Consider the following 15,317-nt stretch of genomic DNA (forward strand, 5'->3'; position numbering starts at 1 on the left):
GCATCTAGTCCATATGGTTCATTTATTCACCTGTTACCATTATTAATGTTGAACCTGCTTTGTTTCCATTGATAAACATCTAAACTCTCTTCATGAGTCTCACCTGTAAACTAATGCGAATCTTCCTCTCGTCATCTAGCGCATTGGTCAGCTGCTTCATCTCCTGCCTGAAATGCACACAAACACACCATGACTCTGATACACCCACTTGTGTATGCTCTCACACACACATTTAGGCTTATACTGTGCATGTGATGTACCTGTGCTGGCTCTTCAAAAGTTCTACTGAGGCCCTCAGGTCTCTCAGCTGGTTCCTGAGTTCCTCCAGTGTTGGGGGCATCAGAGGTGAGTGCCGGAGCTCGGGGGAGGGGCTCAGACCCGAGGAGGAAGACGGGGATGCAGGGCGATGGCTGGCATTTGGCGGGGCTAGGACAGAGGGTTTGGCAGGCAGTGGTGCTTTACCGTCATGGGCCTGAGGGCAGGTGGAACAAAGATCAGTGATTTTAAAGGAATTCAAGAATTGTTGTGTTTTCCTCAAACATCTAAAAATCTAACCTGGTAGTTCTGCTTTAGTTTCATGCATTTGAAGAGCTTCCAGTAAATTAGGAATACAAATTACAGCAAAAATATTTAACTTTGGGGTTTTCGAAGCACTTCATAAAGTGGAAAATTTAATATTAATTTAATAAAAACTTAACATCATGGAAAATAATTTCGTCATCTGACAACAAACTGTAACATCTAACATTCAACAGCAAGCATATTTTAACAGGGCTCAAAATCAGTGGCATGGCGCCCTCTGCTGGATGAAATAAATAGAGAACCGTGAAAGTGGTCTTACAGAGATGATGGGAAGTCCTTTTCTCAGGGAAACCTCTACAGGTCTGGAGGGAACAGGCTCTGGCTCCTCTTTCCCTCTATCTTTATCCTTCCTGTCCGCCACTGCAGGGGCGTCCAGATCAATACTAGACAGGGAAGACTGCAAGAGAGACAGTGACGGTCTTGTTTATTCAAGTCTGTGGCTCTATGAAGGCCTCTACAGACACAGACTTATGAGAAATATAAAATTGCAGTACAGTCATGATATATCAAAGGCAGCTCCTTCCACCTCCTGGAGTTTTGCACTGAAGCACAACACAAGTGTCATATTACTTAGTACAATACCTTTTACACAAATGGCTTATATGCATTGTCAATATACTCACTGTTAAAACATTAACATAGACACCAGACAGTTACGCTACTGAGATAAAGTTGTGTAACAGTACAGTATACAGTTTGTACTATATATTCATTTTCACAGTATACTGTTTTTACTGAGGAGAAAACAGGAAATTAACGAACTGTAATTTTTTGTACTATAAGGAAAGGATCAATCCAAAATGTGACTTTAAAATGACTTTGTCAGTAAAACATAATCAAATATTTATCTATAATTTTTGTTTTGGTCGATGAGTTTTGCAGAAAATTTAATTTGAAGATGTCATCTTGGGCTCTGGGGCATTTTAAAGTCTGAACGATTATTCAAATAACTGAAAAAATGATAGATGAATCACTAACTAGTTGCAGCCTTCATTTGTTTTTATGTTTTGCAGATGTAAGCAGCTCCTCCATTTACTATGTGCACTACACTGTGACCAGCAGTGGAAAGTATATTTACTTAAGTGCTGTATGTAAGTACAATTTTGAGGTACTTGTGCCTGAGAATTCCACAAAATATAATCAACAAATACATCATGATGTATTTCTATGGATAGAACTAAAAACTTAATTCATCCCTTGGTGAATTCAAAAGCTACCCAGTTGCAACATTTAAGTGATGTGGACATGAATGCATCAATAATTATAATCCAATAACATAATATATATTACTCTGAAATATTCTGCAGAAGGAGTATATTTGCTTTTATACTTTAAGTATATATTGATGCCAATACTTTTCTACTATGACTACTTTTACTAAAGTAAAAGATTTGAGTACTAGTGATTGGTGAAAATGTTTTTGAATGAGTCTTTTTAGTGTCTAGGTACCAGATCAGCTTGTCAACTGTCCGGATGAATCTATGATGTGTCATAATGTAGTGCAGCAACAGCACTGAATGAACCCGATAATTTCAAACAGTTAAAAGTTTAATCCAGTGAGTCAGGACCAGTTAAATCAGACTTGAGTTGAGACCTCCGCCAGCCAAGGCCAATGGTGCGTTCATGTGCTCCTTGTATGGTCGTTCTTTTGACTGTGCTTACACAGCACATTGATAGAGAAGAGAAAAGGCAACTGATCAGGTGAAAATATGATCTAGAACTCTTTTTAAGATTATTCTAGCACCACATGAATGCAGCACAAAGCTGTCAATCTGTTGCCCCTCAAAGAACAACAGATTGCTGGTCTATGACATTTCTGTAACATCACCAACATATAAGTGGGATGCTGAATCATGGTCTTGAAATGAATGTTTTGCCATTATTGATGAAACTTTAAATGCATTGAAGAGAAGTTTTGTGGGGCAAGCAGCACTAGCTGTCGACAGCCATGTACAATAATGGAGTATCAGAACTCAAAAGGTTGGAAAGGTTTGATACATTTACACATACATTTATGTGTATCAACTCCAGGAATTGAAACTGTGATAAGAGTGGGTCCACCCATCACTACTGTGTACTTCCTCCACCACTGGTTGTGACGCAATAGTCAACATCAACAGCATACCTCAAACTCCAGTAATTAAGTATGTTCTTTATGACAGACTAAAAACACACTCACAGGTGTGATGATCTGTGAGCGAGGTCGGCGGTCTGTGACTCTTGGCCGTGACGCCGTCGGATGACTCAGCTTCTCTGTTGTCGCTACCACCGCGTCGAGGTCCACATCTGCACAAGCACACATCAGAAACACACACACACCTGATTATCATCATCAGCAGGTAAAGTTTCACATGGCGTTCTCACAGTCACTGAAGCATCATATCTCGAGTTCACTGGCCGATGCTCCTGTCAGTCAAACTCACCAATGTCATGTGACCTGTCAGGGGCAGAATCTGGTGTCGAAGCCCCGCCCTCAGGTTTAGGGCTTTCACACCTGAGCAGGTAAACCGTACAACAATATTAGGCTGGATATGCTCAGGAGTATATGGGGTTTTAATGTTTCGTAAGAATGTGAGAGTGTGTGTACTGACGCTAGAGTCGGTGGTCTTTCAGGACGCCGTGGGGGTTGGGAGGAAGGGGAGGGGCTTGTCTTTGGGGGGAGGGGTTTCTTGGGGAGGATGGTTGGGAGGGAAGGCTTAGGGATTTCTCCAATCTTCACCTCCTCACCTACACACACACACACACACACACACACACACACACACACACACAAAATCATACAACACACAGGTGTTCAAACAGAAAAATAACAAACAAAAAAATCATTGTAAAACACCAATAAGCACATGGAGAGGTGAACATGTGACTCAAACACTCACAGACATGCCTTATATGGTGAAGGAAAGGTAGGTGAGCAATTGATGAAGTGAATCTGAGCCAAGAGGGCTAAAGAAGGTTGTTACAAAATAAAAGCAGAAGAAGAAAGGTCTGGAGTCGCCCGAGGCTGCAAGAAGGGAAGGGAGGAAAAAACAAAACAAAACAAGAAGCAAAGAACAAAAACGGAAGGCGACAAAGACCAAAGAGGATCAGGGAGGTCAGGTCAAAGTGGTGGCAGCAGTATATGTAAGTATTTTTATGTTGCTTGCCTTTGGTTTTATGAGTATACAAGAGATTAAACCTCATTGAGTAGTGACTTATTTGATAAAAAAAAACACAATCTCATCAATAATTTGATGACAACTTGATGATCACTAAAATTAGGTAAAGAATGAAGTGGATATATCGATATATCTTATCGGTTATCGGTCAAATGAGTTGTCACATATCAGCATATTGGATATCGGCAAAAATCCAATATTGTGCATCCCTATGTGTGACTTATTATCAGGTCAATCAGAGAGAGAGGTCCCCATTTTTTTGTCTTTCCACTCCTACTAATCATTGCATGAGTCCTCAGACCTATCCCATGAACCATTAGAGGAGGCATGACCCTTAGTTTGAGAACCACTGGACTAAACTTCTAACAGTTTGAAATTACCAGGCAGTCCAGACAAGTCTTTGAGCAGGTTGGAAGGCTTAAGACTAAATCTGTAAACCTCAAACATTACCAGGTCATCTGGGCTGAACATCAGTACCGACTAAGGTCCCAGACCTGATTTCTCCTCCAATTGTCATGAGGGGTGAACTGGGGTTAAATCAGCCCTAGACTTCTGTGTCAGAGGCCGGCTTTAAATAGTACGAGTTTTGTGAAAATAAATGTGTTTGAAAAGTACTGATGGGATACATGGGACTTAGATTCCTCTGCACGAGTTATGTAAGACTTTGTAAATAGATGTTTTCTCCATTTTTGGATTCTTCGTTCACTGGAGGAATGTGAGAAAAACAATAACTATGTTTCCATCCAAAAGTGATTCGAATCATTGGGAAATGCGCATTAAAAGAAATACGAATCCTATGTGTTTCCATTAAATGTATGGACTTTGGTGAAAACGATGAACTCGTGCGAGTTTCCCGCAGAACCGCAAACAAAACAAGTCTCGCATTCTTCTTCTTCTACATATTCTGGCGGTTGGCAACCAGCTTGTAAATGCATTACTGCCTTCCCGACCCGGAGTGTGGATATCACCATGGAGAGAGGTGCGCTATGTCAGACTTAATTCGAACATAACTGTTTCCATCCCCCGTTTTGCAAATCAACATTTTTTCAAATCAACCAAAACCTGGCTAAAGCAAGCGTATTTAAGTTTGTGCGAATCAGGGGATTTTAATTCAAATTTTGGTGTTTCCATCATAATTTTCCGATGCGATACTAGATACTAGATGCGCATTTAAACAGGCTGATGGAAACATGGCTATAGTTATCCTCATGAATTTATGTAACACAGGATGAATAACTGATACACAAATGATCATTTGTGGGTGAACTGTTCCTTTAAGGACAGGGTCTGAGTCCTTCTTCCAACACTGCTGGCTAAAACCCTGACAAGCAAGCAACGTCTGACTGACTGGGGTCAAATATTGTGTGTGCACCATTTGTCAAGTCTAGCTTGTGTTTTGCACCAGTGAGTGCCAGCCTTTGTCAAGATCAAAACCGCAGTGCCCAGAACTTCCTGTTGCACAAAGAATGTTGCTGACAGTGTTTCTTCATTCACAATGTTGCTTCTTTGCTTAATAACAAAAGACAAACATGCTGCAGGTGATTTTTTCTACGGCTCTTATTTCAGCAAATGTTCATGTTTACAACTAGAAAACATCCCCTTCGTCCTTTTTCACGCTGAAACTGCATCTCCTTTTTTTCAGCTGTAAAGCCATCCTGTAAATCAATGCTGGATTAGTGATATTAATAAGCATGTTAGTTAGTGATCCGTCCATTGCTGGCTGAACAGATCAGTGGAAAGTTGCAGGCTGAACGTGAGCTTAACAGGGCCAAAGTGGTCTCGACTGTACCTCGATCCTGGTCCCTCTGTGGCAGATGTTCAGGTCGCTCAGGAGGAACCTTCTTGACCTCCGACTTTCTCTCTACAGGTCAGAGTTTACAGGTTTCTGTTTCTCTCTCAGAACATAAACATACAGGGGAGGAAAGAAGTAATGATGGTACTGTACCTGTGGTGTGTTTAGCTGAAGGAGCACTCGGAGGAGGTGGTTTCTTTGGTCTCTGGAAACACACACAGACACAGACACATCACAAAAACACTTCAAGAATCTCTCGCATCTTCGCGACTGTCTGGGTCTCTAATGTCACGGTAAACATATGACTTTTTGCAAGCCAAGATTACCTCTTTCTCCACTTCTATTAGCTTCACAAAGTTATCTGGGAAGACACCTTGCCGTCCTCCGATCTCCCCCATCCACCAGCCTGCATCAGCACACTCCTTGACAACAGAAAGCAAAGTGTTCGGTCTCAACTACACTTTAAATGCTCGCTGTGTATTTAATGCGCACCTGGATGCAAATTTTTCTTACACAAACAAATCAAACAAACCATATGATGCAAAAATCAAAGCAGACACACCCACATAGAGGCAGAGTTATACACACATATATATGCTGCCTTACCTTGGTGATGATGGTGATGATTTCGCCCTCTTTGAGTTGCAGCTCATCTTCATTTTGTGCTTCATATGGAAAAAGGACTTTGCACAGCTCCCGCCCTGCCAATCAAATTCAAGACAAATTTAAGAAAAGGAAAACAGCGGAGAAACAAGACAGTAGAGGAGGTTTTCACCAAGAAATGAAGGTTCGGTGTTTACAATGTGTATAGATGTAGATCTCGGGGGGGATGCCATATCCTCCCATATTTAGAACATGTGCATCTGCAAAGGACTTCTATTGTGACAAAATTAAAGATATTTACACAATAAATTTATGCTGAAAAGGTATGAATTGGTGCATAATAAATCAAAAATGAAATCAAAATGAAAGGAATTAAGTTTTGAAAATGATATGGTTAAGGACCTCCAAACCCCAAGTTTCATATACCCAACCCGCTGTTCAAACGGACAACACAAATTTGCTTAGAGAGAAATGTTTTGTTGAAAATTTTTACTCAAAAAAAAAAACAACAAAAAACAAAAAACAAAAACAGAAAACAGAGATAATTTCGTAAAAGCAGATTATTTTCAACACATTTTGACCACACAGACCACCATAGTTTACAGTAAACAAAAAGTCATCCTGTAGTAAGAAAAGCCTGGAAAATTTTCCATTGACATAAAGTAGAGAAGAAAAGGAACAAATTGTCCCATTGGGTTAGCTCAAAAACAAATAGCAGTTACATTAAAGAATACTTGTGTTGCAAAAGGTTTCTTTTTGCACTGTAGCTCACATATTACACTGATATTGCACTTACTGTACACAGTTTTTATGTGGATATGTGTACATGAGCATACATAATTGTATCGTCTTTGTAAATATTACTTAGGTTTCGTTTTTAGTTCTAAGGAACTAAAAACGAAACCTGTTAGTTAGTTAACATGTTTCGTTTTTAGTTCCTTCCTTTAGCTACTTTTACATACTTTGTTTGATTTCACTGCTTATTTTGTAATTTCATTCTATTCTAAGTTAAATATTTGAATATTTATTTTTTGATATTTTATTTGTTTATATAGAGGGGGCTATGATTGCATTTCAGTGTGCAATCCTGTATTGTATTACTGCAATAAAGCTGAACCTAGGAACCTTTTGAAAAAGATAATCCACATTTCTGCATCAATTCCTTTTAATGGGGTTTTCCCAACTTTTATTTTCAAAATAAAGACCAAGCAGTGTAAAGGTTTCTGTTTGACACCTACAGTCTGGGAATAATGAAACCTAACAGAGTGTTCATTCACTCATTTTCTGTACACAGAGGCAAAAATAGAACAAAGGGAAATAAAACACAGAAGTTATACATCAAAAAGTACCAATCAGGCATTAAAAGGGAAAGTTTACCCATAAAAATCTATTTTAAGCCAAACAGGTGAAGTGTTAGCCAGCCTACTCTCCTCAGGCAGAGAATTCCAGAGCCAGGGTAGGCTTGAGGATCTCAGATCTCGACTGGGAGCACAGGTAGTCAGAAGCTCAGCTGTATAAGTGGGGGCTAAACCATGTTGAGCTTTAAACGTTATTAAAAGAATCTTAAAATCAATTCTGAAGTTAAGTGGCAACCAGTGGAGGGAGGTGAGAATCGGGGTCATATGTGACCTGTGATTTGTCCAAGTGAAAATACGAGCTGCAGCATTCTGCTCTGGTTGAAGCCAAACCACTGAAGATTTACTGAGGCATGTAAACAATGTATTACAGTAGTCGAGGCGTGAGAATACAAAAGCATGAAAAAGCTTTTCAAGGTCAGCTACAGACACAGCTGACTAAATTTTGGTAATATTTTGTAGGTGGAAGCAGCAGAATTTAATGAGATTACTGACATGTACTGTAGCTCAAAGTGAAATTGAGATTTGAATTGATGCCTAAATTTCTCGCTATATATTTTATATATGTTGCTATCAGTTGCTATATTACTATCACAGGGCTGACACATAGAGACAGACAAACATTCACGCACACATTACACCTACAGGCAATTTAGAGTCACCATTAAACCTAACATGCATGTCTTTGGACTGTGGGAGGAAGCTGGAGCACCCTGGTGAAAGAGGAAACCCACACTGGCACGAGGCAAAGTCCATACAGACGGGCTGAGATGGGGACCTGAAATCCTCTTGCTGTGTAGCAACAGTGCTAATCACTGCACCACCTCACACCCTTTGTGTGATACAACACTTGCATCACACTGTGGAATGTCCTTTATGTTAGGACAACTTTTTCACAATTGTTAACAACTTGTGTGTACAATAAATACAAAAATGAACTTGAGAAGGTCACTAAATTATTTCATACACTTATGTTGTATGACAGAGCACATCTTGCTGTAAAAGATGTTAAACTCATTAACTAAAAATACCTTTAAAAAAAAAAGCTTGAAAGTCACAATACGCTTCAAAACCTGGATGTCAGAACTTTCCACAAGCATCTGAACAAGCTGTTTCAGCAAGGAAGTGTTTGAAAGCCTGGTGCAACTACATTACAATACTGTGACAAAAGAAAGGAAAGCTTTTGCATGAAAGGAAGTGATCTCAAAACTTCAGTATGCTTTAAAAAGTGGAAGACTGTTTATAAGTTTCTTTGGATAATCACTGCTGCTGCTGCTTAACTATAAATTTGAGTCATTTATGTTGACGTTTTTAATCACAATTTACCACTGTGTGTTTAACAGAAAAGCTGTAACTTCTCACCTTTAGCTTTGCCGTCAGGTTCAGTCTTCATGGTTTCCGTGGCAACACTCACTGTTTTCCCCTCGATGGCCTGAGTGAAGGACAGATTGAAGAAAACCTTCAGTTTCTCACACAAATCTCATCCTCAGATGTGCTCACATTTACGGCAGATATTATTGTGTAACCAGTGGTACAATGTGTTTGGTGTAACCACTCTGTTTGAGTCTGAGACTTCCTGTGCTCACCATGGTGAGTTTCACCAACGTCTCTAGAGAATAGTGTGACCTGGTTTGGTGCAGCCGTGGTTAGTGAGATTGTGACAGGGAAGTTTACTCAGTAGTGTTGGTAAAAAGACCCTGAACATTTGTCTCTCGCCTCCCTGTAATATCACTAAATGTTTTACACAAAATTGTGAATGAAAATTCTGCAGCACTAAAACATAGCACACTAAAACCTTGTGTCATATAATTAATGAGTTCAGAGTTCTCAGCTATTTGAATGTCATTGTAAAAACTATTTGTTACTTAAAATTACATGTTACAAATAAAACAAACAAAAACAAACAGAACTAGAAAAACAGAATTATGTGTCCTGCGTATCTTTTAAAAAATTATGATGACAATACTAATACCAGTACCCTCAAAATCATACCGATACCAATAGAGTACTTAATTCGATACCCATAGAAGGAAAATGTTTTGGTGGCATCTCTGAACACTGACACTCCATCAAACACAACATGCTTGACTTCATCAGCCCACAGACTGTATGTATGGGTTGTAGCTGCAGCTGCAAAGTGTGAGCTTTGCACCGGGGACAGTTGTGAGAGTCTGCCCGACCACGCACACACACACACACACACACACACACACACACACACACACACACACACACACAGACAAGGATAACGGTTAGCATCACAGGCTGACATTACCCAATGTATTTAATGAATTTAATGACAGAGTTGAGCCATTTCATTGTTGGTGTGAGTTTCTTGTATATAACGGCCACAAAAGTGTTTCTGCAGACTATCATGATGTCACAGTAAAGTTGTCATCACTTTATAATTTTTATTCTGTTAGACATTTGTGTGAACATTTTGTCATAATTAGTGCATGACCTCTTGAGTTGTGGTCAAAAATATGTTTTGTGAGGTAACAGCGACCTTGACCTTTGACCTTTGACCTTTGACCACCAAATTATAATCAGTTCATTCTTGAGTTCAAGTGGATGTTTGTGCCAAATTTGAGGAAACTCCCTCAAGGCCTTTTGAGACTTTCAAGAGAATGAGATGGACACAAAGTCACAGTGACCTTGAAATTGACCTTTGACCTACGACTTTCAAAATCTAATCAGTTTATCATTGTGTCCAAGTAGACATTTATTCCACCATACAGATGGATGGATGGACAGACGGACAGATGAACAGATGGACGGACAACCTGAAAACATAATGAATCCGGCCTTAGCTACCAACGGCACAGAAGCATAACAATAAAACTTGTCCACTGGGAGACAAAACTAAACAACAATTAAACTGAAGTAATCACTTTCCTCCAGTGAACATCTTTGTCCCACTGCTCCAGTCTAACTAGCTAATTAGAGAGGATGAGATCAGATTTAGCACAGAAACCACGAGCTGACTGCATGATGAAGTGTGTGTGTGTGTGTGTGTGTGGTGTAGGTTGTTAAAGGAGCCGTTGTTTTCCGGCTGGAGTGGATCCCTCGACAGTGTTTGTGGAACCAGGGTGGCTCTTCCACAGGAAAACACACGCACACATTCACAAGACCCGGTCTGTCCCAAACACACACAGCTCTGTTCTGTTCGGCCAGAGAGAAAAAAAAAAAAAACCCACACCACCACCACCACCACCACCACCTCCCCCACCAGCTTCTCTCCTCTCTCTCCTCACCCTTCTCCCTCTATAATGAGACCCATGTGGTGCCACAAGCATTGACACATCATTACAACATCACAGAGACGTTTCCATGTTCAAGTATCACATGTTTCCGGCCTCTTATAGGCAGCACTGATGGAGGAAGTTTTCAGATTCTTTACTTAAAGGGACATTGTGTAACATTTTCAGTTGTTTAATGGCAAAACAATGTCTACATTCATAAATATGTCAATATTGGTGTACTGTTACCTCCACCAATAATCTGACTTATTCTCGTAAAAGGAGAATTTCGCATTTGTTTGTACATTGTGCGGGAAAGTCGTCTGGGGGTGCCATAACGTTTTGTCATCTTGAGAATACACCCGCCAGCAAGGGACATACAGCACCGCCTTCTGCGTTTTCGTTGAGAGCCTGGCCAGTACTCCAGCGTAACAAAGTCCCACTCTTTGAGCATAATGCAGGATCATCCATATGTAGCATCACGGGAGACAAAATCCTCGTTGCCAAGACAGCGCAAAAGGGAATAAAAAAGGCAACGTGACCTGTTAGCCGCTGTTAGCACTGCTGTTGAGCCACTTGTCAGTTCGCGTAACGTGTGCCTGTGTAGGAGCCTGAATGAATACTCCATGAAGTATCGGATGACATGGTTTTATCAATGTTATCATAGCTTTTTGATACACAGCGGCTACCGTTGTTGCAATATGTGTTTGAAACAGTGAGGTGCTAGAGTGTGCTATCCATTTGAATGCAATATACAATATCAACTACCCTGGAAATCCAGAGTTCTCACGAGAGCACAGTTTTAATTTGCTCAGCGAGTCACTCTGGCAATCAGTAATGATGCTCATTACCCATGCCGTTGGAGCCGAGCTGCACCAATCACATCGGTGTATCTGATATAGGCGGGCCAGAGGCGAGCTAAACAGATGATGTTAGCGCTGCGACGCTGTCCGGAATCAGTCAGTAAACATTGCAAGATGGCTACCGATGAAGACCAGTTGTTTGAAACGGCTTTGGCCACTACAATGAACGAGTTAGACTTGGCTTTTTCTCTAAAAGAGGAACAGAAGACAGCGCTCGAATCTTTTCTTTGCAAGAAGGACGTTTTTGTTGTTTTGCCGACCGGATACGGCAAGAGTCTAATCTACCAGTTAGCTCCGCTGGTAGCTAAGAGTATATGTCACCCCGTGTATTGTTCTGATTGGTTGTATTCAATTGCTTGCAGTGATATTTACAAATGCATGCTTAGTGCTGCCCCTCGAGTCGGGCCATTTTCATTACTCATGGCCAGACCCTAAATCTTTCTAGATTTGGGTCTGGATTTCCAGGCTAGATCTCAACACTAGATGGGAGAAATTTCTACACACTGTGGTTTTAAGAGAAAGTACTAATACCACACTGTAAAAAATACTCCATTAGAAGTGAGTAAAAGTACAAAAGTACTATCAGAAAAATGTACAGAAAGTATCAAAAAAATAAAAGAGATCAGTATAACACATGCATTCATGTTTAAGAGGCATTTTTTTACTTATATGATTCTGTTATCAAAATCAACTAACTGATTAAGTGACTACTTGTTTAGGCTTTCTATACAGTGTTGGGTAGTTATTTATTTTTAACATTGTATTATGTTTTTCCATATGTTTGTATGTAAACCTTGATTTGTAAAGAAATTATTAAGGCAAAATAAATAAATATATAAATAAATATAATGGGGTAAAAAGCACACTATTGTCCTCTGAACTGTAGTGGAGTAGAAGTATAAAGTGTCATGAATGGAAATACTCAGGTACAAATACTTCAAATCTGCAGTTAAGTACTTGAGTAAATGTACTGAGTTACATTCCACCATGTGCTCTTAAGCAATGGGGATTAACCAATAAGTAGTAGTAGTAGTAATAGTAGTAGTAGCAAGTTGTGGTAATAACACAACTATTTCTGTAGGGACTCAGACAGTTAGACATTTTTAATTTCCCCAATTTTAAAACAAAAAGGGAACTATTTTCCTCTTGAGTGTGGGAGAAGCCTCACATGACCATGCAGCTGCATTCACTATACTGTACATCTGTTTCAGAGCTGCATCATTTTAAAACAAAGTGTGAGCAGAGGCAGGAAATTCAACCATGGTGTCAGTTTTCTGAAGTTGCTCAACTGCAGGTTTCACAAGGAAAGTGTGAGACAAACATGATCTACCTTGATGTAAGTGCTGCACAGCACTGTGTGGTGACTTTGCTAGTGAAAGTTTTCTTCTGACATATACTGATGTTTTTCAAAAGTATCACACCTATGGAGGCGGCTTTCTATCACCTAAATCAAGAGATTTTTTTTGCTCACATGGGGACAGCTTAACAACATCTACATACTGGCATAGTGTACTGGAACATCTACACTGTAGTATGGGCTGGAAGTCCCAAGGTCAAAATGGAAGACATGTCCTAAGGTGGTTGAGAATGACCGAGCTAAGATCCTGTGGGACTTCCAGATCCATTAGAGGCTCATGCTTGTGACAGCGTAGGATGTAAACGTCAATGGGGTACTTCTCGGCTGACCTGTAATGTTAGCAAGCTCAGCGGTGTTGCATGAACTAGCAGTAGGTTCACACTTCCTTCTGCACAGTGATAAGCAAAAGCAACCCCATTCACATTTTACACAGTCAGTTCATCCACTGATAATATAAAACTTTATTATACATACTTGAAGCTTTACATTTCTCCCCCTTTCTTGTCTTCAGTATGACATTAAATCGCATAAAACAATATTTTCTTTCATTCTGTTAGTCACCTCCTCACGGTATAAAGTACAGACAGTATATATACTGTAAGACAGACATGATGTACCATCACCTTGTTCTCAATTATTATCATTATCAAAATATCTACCTAGAGACGCAGATCATTTCTGTACGCACTAAGCTAGTGTCTTCTTCTGACTGACTGATGATTAATTTGGTGCAGCCCTCCATTGTTCTGCTGACTGCGAGGAAATAATCACTTTTTTTTTGGCTGAGTGAAATAAATCCACATCAGATTTCTTGGTCCATTGCATATAAATATTTCGAATTGCCCAGTAACGCAAACCAGAGGGAGCTTTCATGAGGCTTGGAAAGTGATGACACACACACAGGGCTAAGAGGAGATTAAATATAAACTACCCATCAATGAAGACAACAATGTCAAGTATGCCTTTATGGAGAGTCTAAATTTGGTCCTACCACAGCCTGGAGAATGATCCTGCCTTGGAGATCGACTACCCCTCCCAAACTTTACACTGTAGATGTTTGTTTCTCACTGTAGACTCAGCTGATCACAAGGCTGAGTGACTTTGACTCATTGCGGAGGAAAAAAAAAATCTGGAGGAAACACTGACAACTTCCTCTTTTGCCAGATTGAGATCTGAAACATGTTGAATCCAAATTCGCATCATCAACCAGCAAAGAAGCACTTGAAATACACTTCAACATTTAGTCACTGTGTTCAGCACTGGTGTAGCTGCACCCAGTTCACAAGCAGCTAACCTTCCAGTTCAATTATAAAGTTGACGTGGCTTGGCATGACTCAGTGTCCCCCTCATCCCGGATGGAGAGGCTCTACTGTCACCTCCTCCAGAGCCTCATTAGAGAGCAGAGAGACTCGTCTCACCATAAAGCAACATAACAGCCTCCCGCTCAGCAGGACAGGCTGACAAACATCCTTTGGAACAAACACACAGAGTCTCTAATATGTCTGCAGGAGCGACAGGATGGCCAATAAGAGTTGTCTATGTTGTTTCAATCCTGTGTTTCTTACCTTCTTTATCTATTAGCCACAGTGCCATTTGGTTCCTCAAAAGGTAACATGAGAGTTTCAGGTTTGGTGTACTCTGTGAGGTTAGACTTTAGGTTGACTGATCATGCAGAAAGCAGGTTAGTGAGAAGGTTTCTGATTTAGATTACAAATGACGGGGAAAATAAGTTTGGGTTTTCATAAAGAGATTTATGTCTCCTGATAGTCAAAATGTGATTTTAAAACCTTCCAGGACTATTGTTTTTGAGGAGAAACACTAAAGACTTTTGATGTAACCATTTTCAGCTTCACACATGTATTTTGGGTTTCTTCTAGAACATATTTACATGCTTTAATGTTAAAAAGAAATACTTTATTTTCCTCATACTGTCTATCTGAAACACTCCGTTTGAGCACCTGTCTCTTTAAACCTCCCTTCCAAAATAGCCTGGTTTCCTCTATTTGGTTGGCCTCTCTGGGCATACCATTTCTCTGTGTCTCTGCACCATAATTGCAGCTGAGGAACGACAGTAACAGATAATAGTGGCACTTTGTACAGTGAAAAATCACCAATAAAAGCTTCTAAACACAACTGCACATGTTCCAGCAGTAAATCAAGGAGAAATTAAAAACACTGGCAACCAAAATTACATGTTTCCCTGACGTTAGCATGCAGCTACATGTAGCAGTGTACTTGTAGTTGAAGAATGACTGAGCTTTGTCTTGTTAAAACTCATCAATAAAAGCTTCTACACACAACTGGACATGTTCCCAAAGGAATATGATTCAAAATCAGGAGGAAATAAGTAACATCAGCAACCAAGATT

The 15,317-nt window shown here is 40.0% G+C and overlaps 1 protein-coding gene across 1 annotated transcript in view; it reads right to left on the reverse strand.

The window, feature by feature from the left end:
* The window catches only part of sh3kbp1 (SH3-domain kinase binding protein 1), a 53,321-nt gene that overhangs the window by 3,061 nt on the left and 34,943 nt on the right, over window positions 1–15,317 (reverse strand). Inside the window, exons 8-18 of the mRNA XM_049564798.1 lie at window positions 8,853–8,922; window positions 6,139–6,233; window positions 5,859–5,954; window positions 5,686–5,737; window positions 5,530–5,601; window positions 3,174–3,309; window positions 3,006–3,076; window positions 2,762–2,868; window positions 842–979; window positions 261–472; window positions 104–167 (exon numbers count right to left, since the gene is read on the reverse strand). Of these exons, the coding sequence (XP_049420755.1) occupies window positions 104–167; window positions 261–472; window positions 842–979; window positions 2,762–2,868; window positions 3,006–3,076; window positions 3,174–3,309; window positions 5,530–5,601; window positions 5,686–5,737; window positions 5,859–5,954; window positions 6,139–6,233; window positions 8,853–8,922 (1,113 nt within the window). The remainder of the gene's footprint in view (window positions 1–103; window positions 168–260; window positions 473–841; window positions 980–2,761; window positions 2,869–3,005; window positions 3,077–3,173; window positions 3,310–5,529; window positions 5,602–5,685; window positions 5,738–5,858; window positions 5,955–6,138; window positions 6,234–8,852; window positions 8,923–15,317) is intronic.

Source organism: Epinephelus fuscoguttatus, linkage group LG21, assembly GCF_011397635.1.
Source record: "Epinephelus fuscoguttatus linkage group LG21, E.fuscoguttatus.final_Chr_v1".
NCBI lineage: Eukaryota > Metazoa > Chordata > Actinopteri > Perciformes > Serranidae > Epinephelus > Epinephelus fuscoguttatus.